General features: G+C 53.4%; 1 protein-coding gene across 10 annotated transcripts in view; it reads left to right on the plus strand.

Annotated features, from left to right (window-relative positions):
• Positions 1 to 23927, plus strand: part of DENND1A (DENN domain containing 1A) — a 497276-nt gene that overhangs the window by 460593 nt on the left and 12756 nt on the right. For 9 of the 10 annotated variants that reach the window (XM_025888027.2, XM_025888028.2, XM_073905764.1 and 6 more), the window contains one exon: positions 16378 to 16466. In XM_025888027.2, the coding sequence (XP_025743812.1) occupies positions 16378 to 16466 (89 nt within the window). Of the gene's footprint in view, positions 1 to 16377; positions 16467 to 18606; positions 23925 to 23927 lie in introns of those variants that run through there. The other variant, XM_025888030.2, reaches the window with a different exon arrangement.

A 23927-nucleotide genomic window follows, 5' to 3' on the forward strand; every position in this document is an offset into this window, starting at 1 on the left:
AGACACAGCACCCCCTTTGAGGGGCCCACTGTCATTAGGGGAGGGACAGAAGAAAGAAGCCCCACTCTGTCAAGCCAGGAAGAGAAACAAGAAACATGGCTTCCAGGGAAGGGAGGGACCTGAGGCATGGGCAGACCCACCAGGTAGGCGAGCTTGAGAAGGGCCCACAGGACGAGCACGTGATCGCGAAGAGCGGGAGCGCTTGCGGGACAGGGCAGGGTCTGTATCAGGCCAGCCAGAAAGAGCCGCTTGTGGTGGGTGGGTCATGGGGGCTGGTGGGGGCAGGGCTGGCCTTGGCTAGGCTGCCAAGGGCAGTGTGTGGGGCTGTGACCGGCTTCCCAGGCTGCAGGTGGATGGGGGGGCAAGGGGGCGGAGAGACAGTGGCAGCAGGGAGAGCAGTGTGGAGGCTGTTGTGACATCAGACTTTCTATCCAGAGGCTGCTGTGCAGTCCCATCTGTACCACGTGAAATCAGAAGATTTTTATTTTAATTTGCTAGTGGTGTACTGCATGGGGTGGACATCGTTCTGGAGATGATAAATTAGCCTCGGTTTTGCTGAGCTGGCCCCGGCCCTTAAATGCACTGAGCAAACCCTCACCGAGTCAGGACACAGGCCTGGTGAAATGCAGGTGGTGGCAAAGATGGACCCTCCTGTGTGGTCAGAACAGACATAGCAGGATAAAAAGGTCAAAGGATGTTGGGAGAGAACTCCCCAGGGAGAGGGGAGCACCGTCAGTCTTGAGGGGATACGTTTCAGCACCTTCCTTCTGCTGTGTGTTGTGCATCGGGTGTGATGGAAGGAATGTGGGCTTCTTTGGGGTCAGATGTAGTGGGGCTTAGATCCTGGTTCTGCCACCTGTTAGCTGTGAGGCCTGGCCTGGGTGAGTCACTGAGCCATGTAGCCTCAGTTTCTTCATCTGCCAAACGGGGATTTTACCTTCTCTGCAGGGTTGTTGAGGTCATTAGAGACCTTACGTGTAGAGCTCCTAGCATGGGACCTGATACATACCAAATGCCAAAAAACAGTAGCCCATGCTGGAATCTGAGGGCCTTTTCTCTCCCAACTTCTGGAAGCCTTTCCTCCTATCCCCCACCTCCTGGGAGGGTCACCCAGGCACCCTGGGTAGCGCCTCCGACGGCTGCTGTGCAGGCAGCAACTTCTGCTGGGCAGAGAATGGCCTGTGTCAGCAGAGCTCCCTGCCCAGCCAGCGGCTGCATCTGGTGCCCGACCTCCGGCCGCCAGTGGGATGCCACCTATTCAACCCGAGCAGCTGCACCTGACTAAAAACAAAAGGCTCCCCTCCCCCGCCCCACTTCTGGCCCTCCTCCCTCCCCCCCCCCGCCTCTGTCCCCCAAGCGGCTGGGGTCACCCGGCCCCCTCACAGCCTTCCTCACAGCTGCCTCGCCGCTTTTGTTCAGCATGTGAACTTCCCCATCAGCCAAGCTCCTTGCACGGGAAGTAATCAGGGATCTTGACAAGGCTTCAAACCGCAAATGCCACTACAAATTAACCAGCACCACTACAAAATACTACTCCTGTCAGCATCAGGGAGGAACGCACCGCTCTTCAGGACCAGGCTGAGATGTCTTTCAGCTCTGCGCTCACTCACTGCGGAGAAAGTGCCTAGGACCAGCCTGAGAGAATGGCCTTGCCAGGTGACTTGTTGAGGAGACCGAATCCTAAGCATGCCCTCTCCAGAGACGACAGCTGACAGACCCAGTGGCAGGTGCTGTGGCTTTTCTCGGAGGGCCACCGTCGGTCTTGAATGCCCCCTCACAGATGGTGCCTCTGGACAGTGAGTCACAGGGCACGTTGAGACCTTCCTCTGGAGCCCGACAGACACAGACTGAAGACCAGCACCACCAGCTTCCTAACTATGTCGTGCGAAGTTCAGCAAGAGATTTCCGTTTCCCCGTCTAGAGAATGGGGATCATGACAGAGCCTCTATCCAGAGTTTTAGGACTGACTGGGAGATTCGGAGTAACAGTGGCCCATCCAGGGTGCTTCAAGATGAGACACCACCACCACCCCGCCCCAGCCCCCCTTTCGCATGAAGAAGCACCTCCTTGTCACCTGGTATGGGCAGGTTGGAAACTTCTTCAGCCACCTTGCAAGAAGCGTCCCTCCAAGATTATAGCCTGGAGCTTAGAGTTACCTCTGCGGGTGCCCAGGGCCCGAAGATTCCAGGATCCTGTCTAGGGGCCCCGGGCCCTGCCCCGCACTGCCCGCCCAGAGCAAGCACCACAGGACCCCAGTGGCTGGCCTCTCCAGCCGTCCTCACTGAAACTCTGAAGCCGAGGCAGGCATTTGATCTTCCCAACAAGCAGGACCAGCTCTCTCAAGGGTGGACGAGAAGATTGCAGGTAATGACAGGAGCTGGGGGACAGGTAGGAGCTGTGCCTGAGAGAGCTGGTTGGGCATTTCAAAGGAGACACTCCACACAAATATAGCTTCAGTACACTCCTTTTTGGAGGCATATCAAAAGGAGCCCTCTTTTATTTCCATATCTTGCATAATAGCGTCTTTCCAGTCCCAAGGAGTAGAGGAGCTCTGCTCTCAGCCCAGAAGCCCTTTGTAAAGCCACGGAAAGCTTTGCCTTGCTCTCCCAACCCGGGCTGTTTCATGCATAGGTCAGAGCACTGATGTGGCTACTGGCCAGGAAAATTAACCAGGCGAACTCCTTGTTTGTTAAACAGTGACAGAGTTTAATTGTGAATTTTCTCTTTCTCCTTCTCTCTTCCTGGCAGCGTATCTGTTTGGGTCACACCCCTAGGACAGAGAAATCCCAGGCATCTGTCCAGCCTCCCCTTTGAGGACCCCCGGGCCTCCTCCTTGTGACCTAGACAGAGTCTGATGGGAAAGAGACTACTCAGCACCATTCAGACACAGGACCTGAGACCGCGCACCCCCCCGCCGCCCCGGTTTAGGGGCCAGCCTCAGAGGCCAGCTCTCATGTGTCCAGCTGCCATCAGGCACATCTGCCTTCTCCAGCCCTCGGAAAGGGGAAGTGCAGGGGCCCTGGCTGGCTCCCTAGGCAGGTTGCCTCCCCACCCCAACTTTGCATGCATAGCCTTCTGCCTTCAGCAAACCTGGCTGGTCCCTATGGCCTCAGGCATGTATGTTCTTCTACCTCCTTCCCCTTGCAACCAGGCTCTGGTTGGCATCTGGCCTGTCTCCCCACTGACTTTGACATTTCACCTTCTGTGTGGCCTTGGGTAGCACCTATTCCTCCACCCGCTCCCTGCACCTACTTTCCCAGAAGCCAAATGGGGATGCTGTTGGTGACCTTGAAGGGATGATCCACAGTGTGTCCTCCATGGGGACTGAGTAAATCCATGCTTCGCTTCCTAAACAGTCAGCCCCTCCCACTTACATCACAGGACCCCTGCCCCAGCCCACAGTTAACTCGAGAAGAGCTCTTTGACCCTCTTCCAAAGGCCTCTTATCCACTGCTGTACATGACCCTGGGCAAGTCTTTGCCTTCCCTCATCTGTGAAATGGGGTAATGGCCCTCATTCCCGTCCAGAGGATTCTCCTGGCTAGCAAGGCGCCAGACCACGCGGGCAGCAGGTGCTTTGGCTCTGCGCTCTGTGTAGGCGAACCTCCCCCCACCCCTCCTCACACACACTGCACTCTCTGCCCCAGGTCCATGCCGTCAGTCAAGCATTTTCTACCCCAGAGCCCAGTGCAGGGCACCCGCTCATCCATGCTGCCCAGGTAATTAAGTTGATATTCCAACACAGCTTCCCCTCCTGACCTTTTGGAAACAATATGTTTTGCAGCATCAAGAAATTAACTGCAAATCAGATGCTGTCCTCCTAAATGCGGGTTTCATATCCAATGAGCATACTCACCTGGCCCACATGGTTGACTGTTGCACATGCCAAGGGCCAGGCAGAGGCCAAAGAGTTCCTCTCCTCTTTGGGACTTCGGTGTCAATCATATTTCCGGGCTTACCCTCTCACGTTTATATCTTGTCGTACTCAGGTGGCCAGGGGTGGTGAATTCACAACATGGAGGCCTGGGCAGGGCCCTGTGGTTGGGGGGACTGTCTGTCCTTAGAAGCCCACCCATCTCCTCCCATCCGTCTTCTAAGACCAAGGACACCAGGGCCTCTGATGTGTCCCTCTCTGCCTAAATCGCTCCCAGCTGCTCTCAAGAGAAAAGCCACGTTTCTTAGCCTGATATTCAAGGCCCCATTATGTGACCCCCTCCCCCACCAGCCCATCCAGGGTCCTGGCCTGCCTTATCCTCATATTCATCCTTGCTCTAATCATGTTGGGCCACCATGGCTCCCTTGTACCGTGCAGTGGAACTCCCTACCATGCCCATCCAGTAAGAACGTCCTCCTCTACCTCCACAGACCTCCACAACCCTCTATCCCCCCTTGCGTTGTAACCCCTTCGATCAGAGAGGGAGCCCTTGGAGGACAGGACCATATCTTGCTCACAGATGTGCAGCGTATATGCCACCGTTTGTTAAATGAATGAACAAATGAATCGTATCTTCTTTGGAAGGCCCTGGAAAGAGCTGCTCAAATATGGAAGGGGAGGATGTGAGTCACTCTCTCACAAGCCTTTTCTCTTAGACACAGATCTCTAACAACAGATTCTAACTTCAGATGGATTAGAAAAACCATATCAGAAAGGATTCCAGATGACTTTCGAAACTTGGGTTCACAAGGATAGTACAGTATACTAAGAATACCTGCTTGTTTTAGTTCCTGCCACTAGCTGTGTGACCTCGTACTAGTCCCTTAACTTCTCTGGGCCTCCTGTTTTCTGCCCCACTATAGCAGGGACATAATCCTCCTTTAACTTGCCTCTCTAGGGGATGTGAGGCTCAAAGGAAAGAAGAGAAGCAGAAATACTTTGACAGGAAAACACATAAATAAAGAGAGATTATTACTAAAATCCAGTCACCTTCACCAGTGCCTTGCTGACAACACACTTGCTTGGAAAACCAAGGTCTTCACATCCACAGGACTTCTCTGAGAAGGCTTGTGAATCCAGCGGGGGAACAGAGGATTGGCTGGTCCCATTCATCGTCAGGGGCTGTGGGCCAGAGCCCCCAGCCATAATTGTACCCCTGCAGCAGCCTCACACTGGTGCTTGTGACTGAGGAGCTATTTCCGTTTTACACAAGAGTGAACTGGGACTTAGGTTTAAATAACTCACCCGAGTGGCAGAGCTGGTATATTGGACTCAACTAGAAAACGACGGAGCCGAGACATAAACCGACATCTTTCTAACCCAAAGTATATTTCTGGGGGTTTTAGCCCAAATTACTAATTAGCCAAGGACTCTTTGTACTCTAGGAAAGATTTTTTTTTCCATGATGTAGGTCAAATGCCACCCGACCATACATTTCTTAAGGACAAAAACTTTATCTTTTTTTCTGAATCTGTGGGCCCTGGCTCCAAGCAGTTGTTCCATAAACACATGTAGGAGGAATCTTTCCACTCTGTGGGAATGAATCTGCTTCCACAATTGGACATGACCTTCAGGAAAACAGGTGCATGTGTTGGGTTTCAAAACCTCCAGTGCCACCATTCCCCCGCCCCGGCCCCTGCCCAGCTCAGGAAGTGCCAGATGAATTGTTGAACAGAACTCTTCTTAGCAAAAGATTGCCAAAGGCTCAGCCTTTTGAACTCACTTAAGAAACAGCAGTCCGTGTAGCCACATTTTGATCCAGGGAATTGGGGATCGCATACAACGTGATCTCAATTCTCTGCTTCCCCTGATTTACGGCTCTGCTGGGTTTGCCTCCACCTACTGCAGCGACGGGAAGAGCACTGGCTCCACAGCTGCGGCCGGGGACCCGCTCCCAGCACTCCCCATTACCAGCTGGGAGCTGTGAGTGGGTCACTTTACCTCTCTGGGGTCTGCTTCCTCGCCCACAGATGGATGTGCTCCTTGCCACTAGGGCCATGGGAAGAGCTGGGCGAGCTGGCACCGGCCCTGGACTGTGGGCTGAGGTGCAGAGAAGAGTGAGAGTAGGTCTGCACCCTCAGGGAGTAGGGGGGCGCGGGTGGTGCTCCTGTCTCACCTAGAAGATTTCCAGTGTGTCCTGGCCAGATCCACAGCCTCCCCAGGCCCCGCTTCCAGTTAGTCCCCGACTCAGCTTCCAAGCCCTGGGGCCATGTTCTGGAAAATGATGTGTGCATCCTTCCCTGGCTTCTCTCTTCGCTCTCTCTTCCCACCCAGGTCGCCACCAGTCACCCCTGTGGCCTCTTCTAGTTGTCCCCAGGGTACTAGGCTCTCTCCAGCCTGTGTCCACTGGCGCCTGGCCCTGTGGGAAGTGCTGTATACCCCAGCGGTGGGGCCCTAACAGACGGACCACATTACCCTTTCATAGTGTCTTTAAATTCCCCGACTTACTCTGCTCGCTCCTAGGTCGGGTGTGATCAAGAATCTACTTTTTTCCCACCATTTACAAAGTCAGTTGCAGAAGAACCAGCACTTCCTGGGGACAGTCAAAGGAAAATGAGTTAATTACAAAATCTGGAGAACTAACTTTTTTTTGAGTCTCTACATGTTCCAGGAAGTTAAAGCCCAAAATCATTTGCTGAGCATCTATTATGTACCAGTACTATGCTGGCCCCAGGATAAACAGAGAGATGAGATGAAGAGGCTAAGAATGACAGCCTGTGTGCTGTGAATACACATGGGCAGGGAAGGGCAGGGAGGGCCTCCTGGGGGAGGTGGTGCTTGAGCCAGACACCAAAGGACAAATAAGAGGCACCCAGGGTGAGACAAAAGGAAATGGAAGGGTATTTCAGGCGAAGAGACCAGCATGGAAACACAAGAACACATGAAGCCCTGGGGGGAGCTGGAGGGAGAGCTGGGTCGGATGGGGGTGCTGGGGCCCCGGGGAAATGGGGGGAAGCACCAGAGATGAGATGGCAGAGGTCTGTGGGTGGGGCCCAGTGTCTGGAGGGCTTTGAACCCTTCGGGTGGCATTTTCCAGGGGCTATTAACGGCTAGTATAGGGAAAGTGAGTCTGGGTTCAAATAAATTGGAGAAATAGGACATAGAAGAAGAAAAGTTAATAGGGTTTTGCCTGTTTAAGGTGGGTTTTTTGTTGCGAGACTTGGCAGCCTTTGCCAACTGGCATTGTGAATCTCCAGAAGGAGCAAGGCAGCAGACAGCATTTCCCAGACTCGTCTGGCTGGGGAACCCCCTTTTCTTCCTTCATACAATGCGTCTGCTGAGATGCACTGGGACGCGCTGGCCTTCCGCTGAGATGATTGAAGCTGGCGAGCGACACGACTGGGCGTGTATTGTTTTTTGTTTTTTTAAAGATTTTATTTATTTGTTAGAGAGAGAGAGAGAGAGAAACAGCATGAGAGGGGAGAAGGTCAGAGGGAGAAGCAGGCTCCCCGCTGAGCCGGGAGCCTGATGTGGGACTCGATCCCAGGACCCCGGGATCACGACCTGAGCCGAAGGCAGTCGCTTAACCAGCTGAGCCACCCAGGCGCCCGCGTGTACTGTTTTTAAGTGCCCTCTGGAGCAAGCGTGGAGTTGGATGGGGAGGGGAGAGGCCGGAGTGGGGGGAGCCTGCTAACAGTCATAGTTGCTAACGTCTACTGATGGCCCTCTGGGAAGATCATGGCCAACATGGTCTCTCTGAATCTTCCTGACAGCCCCCTTGCGTGGGTGGGGCCATTACCTGCATTTGCAGATGAGGAACGGGGGGCTCAGATGATTAAATCATGGGCCTACAGAAACCCAAAGGGTAGGGGGGTGCTGGGGGTTCAGTCCAAGACTGTCTGACCCCAGGGGCCGCCCCCGGAGCGCTCTGCTACCCCCACCAGCAGGGGTGGCAATAGCTCGGTCAGAGGCAATGAGCCGTGAGGACTGTGGGCTGGAGAACGGGTCGCCCAGCAGCAGAGCCGCTGTGAAGTGGGGGGTCATGTGACGGTGGGGTGGGGGGGGTATGGATAAGGCAGCAGACTATGCACCGTGCAGGCGGCGCCCCTCTCCCTGTCCTTTTACTTTCCCCTGCTGAGCAGTGTGAGCTGAGGGGCTCCATCCCCTTTTCCCCATACTTTTCCTGTAAACGGGGGTGGAAGAACTAGGGCTTAGTGGGTTGCCATGCTCATCTCGCTGGGTGGCATCCCCACCCAGAGGTGGCCTCCAACTGAAGACAGGTCTGTGAGCATGGTGTGACCCACACTGCCAGCTAACAGCACAGGACCTGGGGGCCACAGTGTACCTCCCTCCAGACATGCTCTGGATGTGCTGTGAGGGACCCCAGTCCCCTACCGAGTCCCTCCGCCCACTCTCCCACTGGCGCTGTGCTGGGCAGCAGGGGTCCAGGGACGCCCGAGACCTGGCCCCTACTCTCCAGGAGTTGGGTACAGAGAGTGAGTCCCAAGGCAGGTCTGGTATCTGAAGAATCACTCCAACCCAGTGAGGCTCTAAAGCACTCTCCGAGAGAAACAGCAGGAGGCACAATGCAAGTCACACGTGAAATTCAAAATCTTTTAGTAGCTACATTAAAAAAGTAAAAAGATACATGTAATTAATAATATTTAACCAAATGGCCAAAATATTTTTATTCCAGCATATAACCAATATAAAAAAATTATTGAGATGTTTTACATACTTGTTTCAAACTAAGTCTCTGAAATCCAGTGTGTATTTTATGCTTAGAGCACATCTTAATTCAGACTCACCACATGTGGCCGTTGCTGCTGAAGTAGGCAGTACAGGGCTAGACTTTGTCAAATAATAACATACCTTTGTGAACTGCGTGGCTGAATGGGGAGGAACCACCCGGAAGCCTCGAGGGGTTTGCGGAGGGTCCGTGATCTTGGTCTCGCGTGCGTACTTACTTTCCTTACTCTGCCTGTCCATCTCCCACACCTGTCAGGGCATCTACACGGGCAGATGGTTGAAAGGACAAAGCTTGACTTTCAAAATAAAGGGTTGGAGGATAGAGCCGAGAAGCCTGTGCTCTCTTGGTTTTTATTCAAATCCTAATTTCAAAAGCCAAGTGTTTGGTACAATTTTATTTGTTCATCAGACATTTATTTTGCAAATATTTTTTTTCCTGAGGAATAAGGATGAGTCCCTCAAGGAAATGAACATTTGAAAGATAGTGCAGGGGGCTGGTGGGAGGGAGACACTGGGTGATAAGTCCCACGTAGCTGGGGGCACGGGGCAGTGGGAGCATCGAAGGCGGCATCTGACCTCCTATCTTGAATGACAAGTAGACATTTACCAGGCAGGTTGGGATGGGGTAAGTCATTCCACCCTGAGGGGCAGGCAGGAAACAAGGCATGAGAGCCCAGGGCCATTTGAGGGTCTGCCCAGGTGAGCAAAGATGAAGTTTGGGAGGGGTCTTTGTGGGGTCCAACAGAGCCCGGGTCCGAGAGGACTTGGAATGCCAGCCCAGAGCCTTGTCACCCGAGGAGGCAGGGAGGACAGCAGAGGTCTCGAGGCTTGGGTGCAACGGGGTCACGTTGCATTTTAGAAGTTTCCGCTGGCCTGTGTGGAGAATGGCTGGAGGAGATCCAGACGGGAACCCTGCTGGGAAATGATTACAGTGATCCAGGCCTCAGAAATGCACGGGCAGGACCCGGTGACCAGTTGACATGGGGGTGAGAGAGAGCGGGAGGCATCGAGGATGTTCCTCGGGGTCTGGCTTGGGTAACTGGATGCTCCCTCTCTCGTGTGCCCTGTGTGCAAATGCATCAAACCATCTCCATGTGTACTGATGTGTTAAGTTTCGCTTTAATGCAGCCACAAAGACTCCGTCCTCCCACACGCCCGCCGCCCCCCAAGATACAGCGCTCGAGGCCCGTGAGTAGCCGCTGGTTCCGCCCTCCCGCCTAACCCTGCCTGAGCCATTCTCCCCGCCTGACTAAACCTCGGGAGTTTGAACTCAGCTGCCTTGCAAAACCAAACCGGGAATTGGGTTTTTCAGCTTCCCTCTCTGCCTGGCATGAACCCGAACTTGCATTTTCTGGGCTTCTCTCTCCTTTTTCCTGAGCCCGTTTGGCAACTTGCGGGTCAGAGCCGTAGGTAGCCACGAGCCACTGTGTGGTGTGTTTGCCTTGTGTGCATCATTTGAGCACGTCTCCTAGGTTCTGAGTCCCAGTCTAGCCAAAGAGCTTTAAAGTCGGGCTCCAACCGCCTCTTCCTCACAAAGGAAGCAGAAGTCTGGCAGCAGGGGTCTCGTTCCCGCCAGAGTGGGGTTTGGAAATGCAGTTGATGTCCCTTTTGCGGGGTCAGAGGCCACGCCCAAAGAATCTTGAGCTGCCTCGGGTGGAGACCAGTCTCACCTAGAGCCCCACCCTCCCCAGTGAGGTGCCAAGTCAGGGCGGAAAAGCAGGACGACATGCGACAAACCCCCCAACACCTAGGAATGGGGTGGGCGAGGCAGAAAGACCCATCTGAGGTTTTTCAAGACAAATGCCATGGGAAAATATGGGGTGTGGGGCCCCATTTTCCTTGGAAGCTCAGACTTCGGCCATGCCGAGGCATAACCACTGTAACAGGATCCTTTAAAGTGGGAAACTTGCCAGGACCATTTGGTGAGGGCTGTTTACCAAGAGAAGAGTTGCTCTGTCTCATTCAAAGCAGCCACCGCTCCTGCAGCCCAGCGAAAGGGGTCAGGTTCCCAGCCAGCTGCGACCAGAGTTCCCGCAAACCCACGTCCCAGCCCCCACCCTCCCCCTTACAAATGCACATGTCCACATCCATCCCATGACACGTGGCAGCCAAGGAGTGCAGGTGGCCAGGCCCAACCGTGTCTGTTTTTAATCCTCGGTGCACACGCCCAGCCTCGCTTGGGTGGCTGCTCTCTACGTGGATGTTGGAAAATTCTGTGGCTCTGTGTTCCTTCCCTTCCCTCCCCTCCCCTGTGTGGGAGTTAGAGGGCAGGGGCGGAGGTTGGCGGGGATTTAGATACCTTCATCTACAGCAGTCGTGAGTCTGCAGTTCCAGCCACGTGTGATGGATGGATCCCTCCTGAACCCAGTCAAACCACGATTAGCCCAAACCCGATCAGCATGGCTACAGAGGGGCTGGCTGGAATGTTTCGGCTCACTGTCATTGGAAGGAAGGCACAAACAGCAAAAAGAAGCTACTTTGCAGGACAGGAAGCCCCTTCTGGGTCCAACCACATGTGATTTAGTGGGAGCTTCAGGACGAGGCATTAGCATGATGGTTTGGGGGGTAGGCAGAGCTAAGCTCGGGGACCCAGGCTGTGTGACTTGTGGGCAAGTACTAAAGCTCTGAGCTTCGCCTCTCTCTCCCCTGGACACGTCTTCCCTCTCCCTAACGTGCCCTCATCCACAGAGGCTTTGACAGAGTGAACAGAGATGACCTTGTAGAGCTCGGTGTCTGGCCCACAGCAGTGGTTCTTACTCTTCTTGATGGGTTTTTAAGCCTTACAACTTCTAAGGAATGACTCGGTTTCTTAGTGACTATTGTTTGCCCAGGATTTTTTATAGTAAGCAAGTTATTCCAGCTGAGCTTCACAGTAATTCTATGAAGTAGACATCGGCTCCACCCATTTTAGAGATGAGAAAACTGATGCTTGGTAACTTAACCCAAGTGCCTCAAGTGCAGATAGGGTTCACCGGACTCAAGAGCCTGTGGTCTTTCCCACATACCGAGCTCCTGGGACTCTCCACTTGTATTTCCATGGAGTCCATCGTAGTATAAAATACTGGGGCAGTCGGGCGCCTGGGTGGCTCAGTTGGTTAAGCGTCCAACTCTTGATTTCAGCTCTGGTTATCACCTCAGGGTTGTGAGATTGAGCCCCGCATAAGGCTCTGTGCTGGGCATGGAGCCTGCTTTAGATTCGCTCTCTCCCTCTCCCTCTGCCCTTCCCCATTCCCTCCCTCCCTCCCTCTCTCTAAAAAAAATAATTTCTCTCTCAAACTAAATAAAATTTTTAAAGGGTGGGGTAGGGCGCCTGGGTGGCTCAGTTGGTTAAGCGTCCGACTCTTGATTTCAGTTCAGGTCATGATCTCAGGGTGATGAGATCGAGCCCCACATCTGGCTCCCTGCTCCGTGGGGAGTTTGCTTGAGATTCTCTCTCTCCCTCTGCCCCTCCCCCACTCATGCATGCATGCACATGCTCTCTCTCTCTCTCTCTCAAAATAAATAAAATCTTTTAAAAATAATAATTTAAAAGAACTTTGGCTTTTTAAAAAATAATAAAAATAATAATTAGCAACAGCCAGCTTGGCTTCTTATGGAATCTCTAGGGCACTGTTGGGGGCTTCGCAAGGATACAGAGGTGAAGAGAATTAACATTTATTTACTGGGCACTTCTTCTGCGCCTAAGACTGTGACAGGCACTGTATCATTATGGTCTCATTTGTCCCTACACCAACCCGGGCGAGGCAGAAGCTGTTTCCCCAGCTTGCACCCTAGACTGCAGAGATAAGAGGCCAGGCTGGCCTTGCAGGCCAGGCCTGCTTCCCCCTAAGCCATCCATCCAGAGGGTTGCTCTCAGAATTTCCTGCAGAGACTTAGGACCCAAGGCAGGCAGGGACTCTCTTGCAAAGCATGATCTGGGGCAGGACAGGTATTGGAGACCGCTCCCGTGGACTCCCTGCTGTCTCACCTGTGTGGGGACTTGTGCAGACTGGGGGAGGCCCAGGCACACCCACTGGCAGCTCAGTACTTGGGAAGGCACACATAGCCCAGAGAACAGCCCTGAGCCGGCACAGGAGGCAACTAGCCTGGTACTTGGGGCTGTACCGGCCCCGAGTTATGGTACATGGAGGCTAACGAGGCAGGGTGCCTAGCAGAACCAGTTCTGGGCTTGGAAGTGAGAGAGGCCTGCCCTGATTTGAATCACAGGTTGGCAATTCCTGGCTGTATGACTTTGGGCAAGACATTTAATTTCTCTGAATCTTAGTTTCATCATCTGTAAAATGGGTTTAGCAACACTTGCCTGGTGAGAGAAGTGAAGTCTTGTGTGTATAGTGCCTAGCATAGTCCTGGCATGAAGTGGGCTCGTATACCCCACTTCTGTCACCCCAAATGCCTTCTGCCAAGCAGGGTCACTGTGGAACTAAACTGGGAGTCTTAGAAGGCTTGTGCTTTCTGGGCCCAGCAGTACCCTGTGCCCCAGTCTGTTCACTCTGCATGCACTCATATAAGCCTTTCCAGTGAGCACCACTGTCCACTAGGGGTGAACCTGGGAGACGTGGGGTATGGAACCCCTTGAGGGCCTTGAAAAGAATGGCCTGACCAGCGCTCATGTCAGGAGCTTCTGGCCCCCAGCCGGGCTTTATCGGGTACTTAGCTGCAAACGTCTGGGCAGGAGTGGGGCCGTTCGCCCAGGGTGGCAGGAACATGGGGGATAGCCATTCAGCCTTTCTGGAAGGAGCTTTGTAGCCTGGCACCTGTGGCTGGAGTTCAGATGTTACCAGAGGATTTAGATTTTCTTTTTAAAAAGAAGAAAAGGGAAAGAGCAGAAGAAAGCCTTGCCAGTGTCTGGTGGACCAAGGGGAGTGGGTTGGGGCATGCAGGGGAGAGGCAGGTTGTGGTCGGCCGCATGGGAAGCGCTTTATAAGCTCTGTATTTATTATTTCTTGCTCACCATTAAAATCAAATGTACTCGGTGCTTTTGTATTCAATACACATTTAACCCTGCCGACTTAGATTTCTCAGGTTTTAAATCCAGTGGGGAATTGGCTGGTTTCCCAACTTTCCCCACAAGTCCCCCTTGAACAGAGCTCAAAATCCCTGTTTAGCATTTTCTCCCCTGGCGCTGCTGGGATCCCAGCACTGGCGGGGCCAGTCGCCGTTGTGTGTGTTGTGTGTGCATGCGGTTTCTTCCCCCCTCCCCAGTCCCCCAGCCCTCCTCAGCACCCCCGAAAGACGGATGTGATCGCTGAAATATGACGGGCCAGTTGTCGGCGCCGTCTTGTGATTCGGGCTTCATTAAACCATTTTGTCCATGTGTGTCGGTGCCTGGTTGTGGCCGTGTGTGTGTGTGCACACGTGTGTGCTTCGTGCATGCACCTTCAACTCCTGTGCGTGCTTCTGTGAATGTGTATTTGTGAGACAGTGTGAATGTCAGCGCCTCGGGGCCTCTGTGCATGTCTCTGGATGGCTGGCTGTGAGTGTAATTGTGTGTCTGGCTTTGTCCACACCAGTCAGGTGTGTGAGACTCTGGGTGGGTCTGAGCTGTGCAGGTGACTGACTGTCTCTGGGTCTGTTGTGCCTTCCTCTCTCTCCCCCGCCTCCCTGCCTCCCTGCTCCCCTCCCCCACCCCCTTCTCCCTGCTCTGTCTGTTTTATCATCCCTAATGAAGCAGTCTTCTCCATCGATCCTGCTGATTGCCAACCCATTCCTTTTGTTTGTTGGCGCTGAGCCATTCGGCGGCACTCTGACAGCTCAGCTCGTCTAATTAGCTCTGTTGTTCTTTTTCCCCATGTTTCACCACGTTGCAAGTTCAGTTGAAGTTGCCACAAACTTAATCCCCCCATTTCAGCCACAAGTTCACATTCCTCTCCCGCCTTTATGGTAGCGAGAAGCAGCTGTGTGCAAGGACCGGCTGGCGGGCCTTCATATCTGATCTTTCCCGAAACCCCCACCCAGGGACCTCCGGGGCAGGGCAGAATGGCTCCGTCACTCCACACTGCACACCCCACATCCGCCTTTGGGGTGAGAAGTCTGGGGGGAGCATTCCAACCCGGTGATCCTGTTGAGCAGCAGCGAGAGGGAGAGGAGTCTGGCTGTGGTCAGGGAAAGCGGGTCAGGGTTTGAATGGGTGGGGGATCTAGCCATCCATTCATTCAGCAGCGGTGACTGGATGTCTGCGTTGTAGCAGGCCCTGTTCTAACGACACTGATACTAACAGCAACATTCTTATGCACTTCTTAGATTCCAAGCAGCCGCATCCATTTGTTCCTGAAAGTCTTGCTGGGTGACCACCGGCACCCCAGGCAGCACTGAGCAGGATGCTAGGCAAGAGTCAGGTCATCTTAGATGGCGTCTTCTCATTCAGAGATGCCCCATCCCCGTCTCCTTTTTGTTATTGGTAAGGTCACAGAGAAGCCCCCGTGTGTGGCACACTCCTTGCTGGCGCTTTCCCCGCACCATCTCCTTGGATCTTCGTTCAGAGGAACCCCGTGGAAGAAGACCCCAAGTTTGGTGGAATGCATTTGGCGGTTACCACATCTCTGATTTGCCAAACAAGGCCGAGATCAGACTGGCCACTCCACAAGAAAAACTTCAGTTAGATGAGACATGCAGAGACCTGAGAGTTTGATGAGACTCTGCAAAGACTTGTCTTTCGTGCAGCCAACTTCTGTAATCTGTGTTCTCCAGCCATTATGCTGTGTCGCCCACAAATTGCTGGGGGACCCAGGGGGCTCAGGGAAGAGGGCAGGCAGTGAATGGAGCATGTGTGTGCTCTCCTTCCCTGTCTTATCTGAGAACTTCAGCGATTGTGGCATTTCATCTACCTTGGCCCCTCATCTGCAGAGTGAGAGCAAACCCCCTGCACTGGGATGTCCAAGAATTTTTATTGGCAACAAAAGTCACAGACAGACTTTCTTGGTTTAGCTCTCTCCAGTCCCTCTCTAGCATTGGATATGCTCAGAGATGACGGAGCCAAATTTAAAGTCATGTAATGTTGACTGGACCAGATGAGGATCCTTCCAAGGGCACCTACAAAAACCCCATCTTGTTGCTGCAGGCCAGCTATGGATTAGGAAACTGTGTACTTCACTGTGAAACACACCCACCGCCCAGCCTCAAGCCGGGCCCTCATGAATGCAGGAGCTCCGTGGGGCGTGCGGGGTCCAGGCTGAGCCCTGCTCGGGAGGACTGCCCAGAGATGGCCTGGGGAACAGAAAGAGGATTTTTATTGGCACTCTGTAATGCTATCATTTGCTTTATTCCCCCCTCCTACTCAGAGAGGAAAATTAGCATCCTATGATTGAGTTGTAAAAAGAATGCAATAAACACATGTACCCTAGACATAAAATCCAAGTGAAACCTTTTTGTCCTACCAGACCAGTTTCAGGGTTCTAGAAGAAGGCGAGTGGGGACTTATAAATGAGGGCCTTTGTGTTTCTGGGTCCTGTACGGACAGTGTCTTGTTGAAGTCCCACGGCAGCCCCTCAAGGAGGCAGGTGGAGCTGCCCCCTATTGCAGACGAGGAAACCAAGCTCTTCGGAAGAACCTTTCCTATTTGAGTAGGCCACGGAAGTCCAATTCATGGATCTGCTGCAAATTTAGTGGCAATGTTCTCACAAGAAGCAGAGGTTTTGTAGCGTGTACTGTGCAAATGCCTCAACGTTTATTTGGGGGCTGCTTATCTAGATCTGCAAAATGTCCTTGTATGGCTTTTCTAACTCACTCCTTGGGGCCTTTCCCCTGTGCCCGTTCTAGGTGCGCCCTCCCCGTCCGCACGTCGTGAAGAGACCGAAGAGCAACATCACGGTGGAAGGCCGGAGGACTTCTATCTCCAGCCCTGAGCAGTGAGTACCCCATTGCTCCCCTCCCCTCTGTCTCCCAGAGCCCAGGGGTCTAGGCCTTTGTGGGGTCCGTGCTGCAGCTCTGGCCTTTGAAGGCTCCCTGGAGCCCTGAGTGGGTGTTTAAACAAAGAGGTCAGTCAGGGAGTTGGGCTTGATCTTCCATGTCGGCTTTTTCTAGCAGTTATCACGCCCGCAGGAGGAGCCAGGCCTCTGGACTGGGTTTTGAGTGGTGACACCCAAAGTGTACTCAAAGAGGCTCAGAAGAAGGTTTCAGGCCTGGGTCAGCAGGGGAGAGCTAGGAACCTGGTTGAGGAGGTGATCTCTTTAGCAAGGGGCGACCACTCTCCTAAGCCTGGGGTGCTCCAGGGCTCTAGAGCTTGGATTTGTACCCAGAACTGTCCTTATCCACCGCCGCACCCCCACCAGTACCTTTGCTCCCCTGTGCCACAGCAGTCATTTTATTAGGGCTTGGCTTTGCACCTCCCCTCAGGCCCAGAGCTCTGCGGGCGGGCACTGGGTGTTCTGCCCAGAAGCTAGCACAGGGCCTGGCTCAGGATCATGTGCAGGATAGATGCTGGATAGAGGAGGTAAATAATGAGGCAGGTGGACAGGCGGTGCCTGGAGATGGAGCTGCCCAAGTGGCGTGAGGCTTAGAGCTGCACACAGCCCCCAGTCCAGAACCGTCTGGAGTGCTGCCCTTTGTCCCCAAGGCCCAGAGCCCTGGGGCTCTGCCCAGACAACTCCGCAGCTACACACTGGCTTCCTATGATGCTTTGAAAAAGTACACGAAACCGTCTCAGTCTGGGGTTTGTTAGCGGAACCAAAACAGTTGCCCCGGGGACCCTGAAGTCCCTTGGGTGAAGAGAGGAATGCTCCTCCTGTCTGCTCTACTTTCAGGAAAGTTGTCAGGGAAAGAAGCTAAGGGAAGTGGCAGGCCCTAGCCAGGAAAGGAGCCAGAAAGAAGAAACAATTCTGAAATGTCAAGCTGTAGCCTAACCTGGGTTGCAGTATACTTCAGCTCTTCTAGGATTCTCTGGTTTACAGTCTGGTGCTGCTTGAGACCACTGTGTTGTTATAGAACCAGCCTACCTAGGCCTGCTTACACCCTGCCCAGAAAGCTGTGGGAACAGTGTGTGTGTGTGTGTGTGTTTGTGTGTGTGTGTGTGCGTGCGTGCGCACGTGTGTGTGTGTTTGCACACACACATCTTGAAAGATGCTTGATTATGCAAAATTTGGAAGAGAGGACTCCTGAAGTTGGTTGTAGGCATAACTTAGCCTCTGCACAATAGGACGGTGGGAATATTAAGGAATAGTTCCCTGGCCGTGACTGGCATGGATTATGATTGCCCCCTTGTGGAGAAAATGCCGTATAGCTTCAGAGTTCCTCAGACCCTAAAGATTTCTCTTTAGGGAAGGATGAAATTAGTTACTTTTCTTTAAAACCATGTCTTTAAAACTGGGCTAAATCTTTTAGACACTGTGTGGGTGGGGCCTGTGGATACTGAAATGCAAACCCAAGAGCACGCCAGATGAGCAACACTCCACGTTTTACTGAAAAACAGTTCCCATGCTGTGTTCAGGTCACCGATTAGAGGTCGGAATTCCTAATTACGTTTATTTATGCCGTTGCTCTCCCAGCCCCGTGATAGGGGAGGCCTCTTCGGTACATGCCAAAGAGCCAGTGTCTGGTACTCCCGGCCTCCTGGGTGTTAGTAGAACTGGGCCCATATTACTTTTCATTTCTTTTCGCAATATGCCCTGTTTTAGATGCCTTTTCATGAGACATTTGGGGTTGGAACAAACAGTGGGACCGTGGGAGCTAGTTTAGTGGGTTGGCAAACTGGCCGCGATCGGAAACAAATGAGAACTTCTCTGGCCAGAGCTCACAGCAGCTCTGGCCCTCCAGGTGATCAAGAAGCACATTTGGGAATATTATTCCAAGAGTTTCTGTTCACATTTTTTAATGGGGGGGGCGCTGTTTTCCCATAATACCAGTGACATTTCTGGTGCAACTGGGGTATTTTCCTGCATCTCTTCCCATGCTGCCTCCCCACCCCCCACCCCCCCACCCCCATTGTGCTCCTCCATTTCCAAATGCCATGTCACAACAGCACTTGGATGTGTTTTTCTCAACTGTCATCAGCTCCAGCTGGCAAGACCAAGTTCTTGAAACACAGGAAGCATCCAGCGGAAAATATTTTAATAAAACAGACTCCTCATAAAATATTGTTCTGGGGGGGAAAGAAACCAGCTCCACCAATCTGTCAGCATTGTGCTGCGAGACACAAGAAGACAAGCCGGCAGGCAGGAGCCAGATCCTAATGGGCCTTTGTTGCGGGTTGGTTCCGTGTGGGGCACATGGACTCCGTGCCTAGCCCTTTAATCTAGGCTGGATTTTCTGGATTCACAGATCTTTGTCTCCGCCGGGAATATCAAAGTACATTGGCAACTTAGAGGGTTTGGCCAGCAGAGAGAGATGCAAGATCTTTGAAGTGGAGGGAAGGGTTCCGTCCTCCTGACTTCTCGCCCCAACTCTCACTTCCAAATAGCACATTAAATAATTAACTTTGTGGACGGCAAGATGTTGCTGATTAACAATAAGACAGTCTCCACGGCCTCCTGCAGCAGCTCAGTGTCTGGAATTCATCAAGGCCCAGTAGCATCGGCTGCCAGCTCTGCGGCCGGCCCCTCCGTCGGATCCAGCTCTTCCTTTCCACATGATGTCTGTCTGTCCATTCATGCATCCATTCATTCAGCAGATAGCTCCAAAAACCTACCAGGTGTGAGCGATTTGGGATTTTTAAGAGGAGACCTTTAAAGAGAATCTCCAAGCTGGACTCTTTGGTGACTTGCATTTTCCCAAAATGAAATTTCTCCTATGTCAAATGGCCTTTCCGAATCAAAGGTGGGTGTCCTCACCCCTTAAAGCCATCCGATGACAACTGGAAGAATACTTCAGAAAGGTTTCTGGGGGAAACATTCCTTCTGTTTTTCAGCTACCGCTAGCTAATTAATATTCAGTGACTATTTCTCCTCAAGAAGTGCTAGCTACTTGCATTATTATTCAGGACGGGCTAATGGAATGCTCTGAGGATTCCCTAGGGTGAGAGCTAAGGCCAGGAGGGGTCAGGCAGCGCGGGCTGTGGGTCAGAGGCCACCCAACAGCAAGTACAGTTGAGCACCTCTTATGTTCTAGGACCTCTTCGGCTGGTGTTTTTTCTTCTTCCACCGAATGGGAACTTGGGCTCAGCAAATATATGTGACCAGTGTTCCTGGGTCACCCAGTTAGAAGGTGGCAGGGCCAGGCCTCCAGATGGCTGCCTGATTTCATTCTCTCAGCTACACTCTGCTGCTCACAGGGGTCCCTTGTCAGTTTGGCTTTGCCTGGAGAGACGGTTCTGGGTCCTGTGTCCTAAGATGACTTGCCCCACACGCTGCCCTTCTTCTCTGGTTCCTCGAAGTCGGGAACTGGAGCTGTTCGGTCCTCTTCCTGGCAAAGAAACAGCGTCCCCTGGTGCCTGAGTGTTTCTCCCTGGGGAAGGAAAGACAAGCAACACTGACGGAACATCCTGTGAGACTGTGAAGAGTAGGTGGTGGCTTTCCCATCTAACAGGGAAACTGAGGCTCAGGGGGAGACTTTCTGATAGAACTAGTCCATGGTCTGAGGTAGGATCAGCTGTCTGCTGACACAGGCCCCACCCCTTATGTCCTACCCAGCCTTTTTGTTGCGAACCTAAGCTGAGTGCTGAGGACAGCAGTGGTTGCAGGGGGCGTGGTGAGGTTCCCATCTCCCACCCGTGAACGGTCATTTCAGCCACAGTGGGTGTGGCAGGCGGGCCCCAGCTTCTGTTCCCCTCGGCCTGCCAGGCGTAAGAGAATTTCCCATTGAATGTAGTGCTTAGCAGGAGCTGACAGCAAACTCTAGAAGGCAGTGCTGTGCCCACCCCTCAGGATCATGCCCAGCATGCAGATGGAGGCCAAAGGCAGGGCGTCACCTGCTGGTCCCCAGGCACCCCTCTCTGCCGGGCTGCCTGTCCGTTGTGCCCCCCAGTGGGGGCCGGGCAGTATCCCTCTCAGAGTCGCGGAGGGTACAGACGGACGTGGCCAGACAGCCTCCACCTTGTTTAACCTTAATAGCCCCAAGGGGTGCGGCTGACTTCTGAGCCTTAATGGCCAAGAGGCTGGCAGTCAGGATAGCTCAGCGACGCAACCCAGGGCTCACCAGCTGCAGAGCCTGAACTCGGGACTGCAAACCTCTGTGTGCCCTCCAACGGGTGAGCCCCACAACACCCTCGCGGGAGTCCGGACTGGCTGCGAGCTGGTTATTTGAAGTTTCATTGTACTAAGTAGGAGTGGTCCAGATTCAGGCACCAAGGGCCCACAAGCCGTTTCCCAGCTCACCTGGCTGGCCAGATTTGTACAAAATCTCTTTTCAAACAATTTCGTTTGTCTGTAAAAATGACCCAATAACCTTATAATCCAGAAGTTTGGGGAAAGAGACAAGTTCATTCTGAACCTCACTCCTTATTAGCATGTCTGCAAGTTCCCCTCCGGGGTTTGTCCTGTAGATAATTTGCAGAGCTGAAGTTTCCTTGCAATATTCCTACTTGTGGCCTTGCCGCACGTCCTCGTAACCCCTGCCGTTCACAACTGTGGCAGGATCCCGCTTTGTGTGCATGCGTGGTCCGCCTCCCCACACCCCTCATATTGGATTTGTAGATTTTTCTAGGTGTTCACTAACATGAAATGCCAGAATAAATACCCTTGTCCTTAAAGCTTTTCTCATTTGATATCATCATAGGGAATGGAATGATTAACAACTACCATTAGCCAAGAACTGCCTAAGCACTTTGCATACACCATTTCCTTTAATCTCACAAGAAATCTGGGGGAGTAGGTATCATTAGCTCGATTTTATAGAAGTAGCTGAGACCCTGAGAGGTTGTCACTGCCCCGTACCCTCACCCAGTCCCAGAGGCAGATTTCTCTTCCGTGTGGCTAAATAACTTGCTAAAAGAATTGTACCACTTTACACTCCCACCAAAACTCTGGACTCCCTGCGAATCTGGATCTGAGGGACCCAGAGGAACATGCACTAGAAATCCTTCTGACCAAGGAGAAATCCTGCTGGTTGCGCTGGCTGGACAGACAGACCATCTGAGCACCAAACTGCCGGCCCACGCTGCTTAGGGATGGCAGAGTCTCATCATCCAACTTGCACCGTGTCACCCCAGCACCCAAAGCCCCAGAAGATTAAAAGAAGCTGCCAGAAGCATTTAGTGAGAGCTCCGCCCATAGACGAGGTCTCGGAACACTGCAGCTATACCACCATCTCCTCAAGACCTGTCCTTGGCATGGCCCAAGTGGTGCGGGCCATGGATCACACGGGGTAGAGCCCTTCTCCCTGCCCCCAGGCCCAGAGCTGCCCCAGGGGCGTGGTTGGTGAAGCACTGCTGGGCCGGTGGGCTGGTGCACTGGGGCGGAGGGGGGGGAACCTCTGGCACCCCACAAACCTGGGTCAGCCTCCTGCCCACTGCCAGCCAGAGACCCTGGGCAAGACTCTGCCCTCTTTTTTCCAACACAATGTCTGTTCGCATCCCAAAGAGCACAATTGGGGAAACTGCCCCTAGGAGCCGCACTAGCATCCTGAGGTGGCGGGGCACACCAGTCTCCCCTCCTGCAGCAGTGCTCCTGTCAACGGTCTAATGCTCACCCTGTTGCCTTCCCGTGAGCTGCGCCCTCCCCTCCCCGTGCCCACTGTCCCGTGGCTTCCCGTGACACAGCGCTGACCTTCCATGTTATAGTATTTGCTTTACATCATGCACATGCACACACACACACAGACACACACACACACACACACACACGTGCACCCCAGGAGCCTGGGAGCTCCTCCGGGGCAGAGCCACCGTGTGCCCTTCAGCTTCAATGCTTCAACTCCTGAACCAGAGCCTAGCCCAGACCTCTGCTCAGGGATGTTTACTGAATGAATGAACAAGGGAATCACTGAAGCTTATAGCCCAGCACCCTGGAGATGGGGAAGGGGTGTCAGTTAACCACAGGTGTGTAAAGAGCACCTATTATGTGCCAGGTGTGATTGGGATGTGACTCTGAGGCTACCAGCACCTCTCCTGCCCGGGGCCGTCTAAGAGCCAGAAACTGCCATCAGCCCCAGGAGCCAGTCTCCAAGATGCCAGCTGGGCCCTGGGCCCCAGGGTTGGGGACAGCTGTCTAGGTACTACCCATTGGCAGCCTGCCAGGACCCACTCCCTGAGCGGCCAGGAGTCCAAACACCAGAGCAGAAGGTCCCAGACCCAATTAGCAATGTGAGAGGCCCCTGACCCAACTTAGGCCCCCCATCCCCTCGCCAACAGTGGGTTCTGGGCCCTGGGGACAAAGCCACGCCAGGAGCCAGACAGGGAGTCTGAGCCCAGACTGGAAAAGCAGGAACTGCCAAGGAGTCCCCAGGGATGTGCAGCAGGCCAGAAAAACACAGGTCTCCCTCGTCCCCAGCCACTTTTGCCTGATACCCGAAGGGAAGGACCTCTCCCAGGAGCAGTCAAGATAGTTAGGAGTTAGTGCCCCAGACTTGCTGGTTTCAGCCTCCTCTGGAAGCTTTGCCACCTCACCTGAGCCCCTCCCTCTTCCAGGCATCTCGCCACCATTTCTCATGCCTGTTTTCAGGCCCAGCACTTCATATGTGTCACCTTGGTTAACCTCCTCCACTCCCCAGAAGTCCTCCTGGTGCAGGTGTGTTAGCCTGTTCAACCATGAAGGAACCAAGGCTCTAACAGGTGGAATGACCTGCCCTTGGATCCAGAATATGCACCCACACCCACGTCCACTGCTCTCTCACCAGACACCCTGCCCTCCACCGCTGCTCCCAGGGTCCCCAGCAAAGACGCAGGCTCATGGCAGGCAAAGGCCATCTTCGGCTAGAGGGGCAGTTGTTCTTCACAGTCTACGCAATTTCTCTTCCGGATAGGAAAAGCGTGGAAAGTGTCCCCATCCCCCCCAAGGTGTCCCCATCTTCCCTCTACCAATGAGCCTGAAGAGTGGGACAGTGGAGTGAAGCCCATGTCCTGTGTTCGGGCCTCTCTACCTATGAGAGTATACGCCCAGTAGCCTGGGAAGGACTGGGGCACGGGTGTGGACATGTGAAATTGACACTAGTGATTTTTTGAAAGAAGGAATGAGTGAATGAAGGTATGGGTTGATAAGTAGTCAAACAGATGGACTAATGGAGATAGGAAAGGCAAAGGGCACAGCCAACCTGAGAGAGAGCAGTGGGGCCAAGCCAGTAAAGCCCCCTGCTGCCTCCCCAGCCCCCACATCACCCCCTAACCTCTCATGTCGCCTTGGTCCTCAGGTGGGTTCAAGACCCTCCACCACCTGGTCCCTGCCAACCCTGCCAGCCTCTTTTCTTGAAATTCCCACCCTGACCTCAAGCCCCTTGTTCCCACT

This window comes from Callorhinus ursinus, unplaced genomic scaffold (genome assembly GCF_003265705.2).
Source record: "Callorhinus ursinus isolate GAN/ISIS: 27379988/994484 unplaced genomic scaffold, GSC_fseal_2.0 scaffold24, whole genome shotgun sequence".
In the NCBI taxonomy this organism is placed as follows: domain Eukaryota; kingdom Metazoa; phylum Chordata; class Mammalia; order Carnivora; family Otariidae; genus Callorhinus; species Callorhinus ursinus.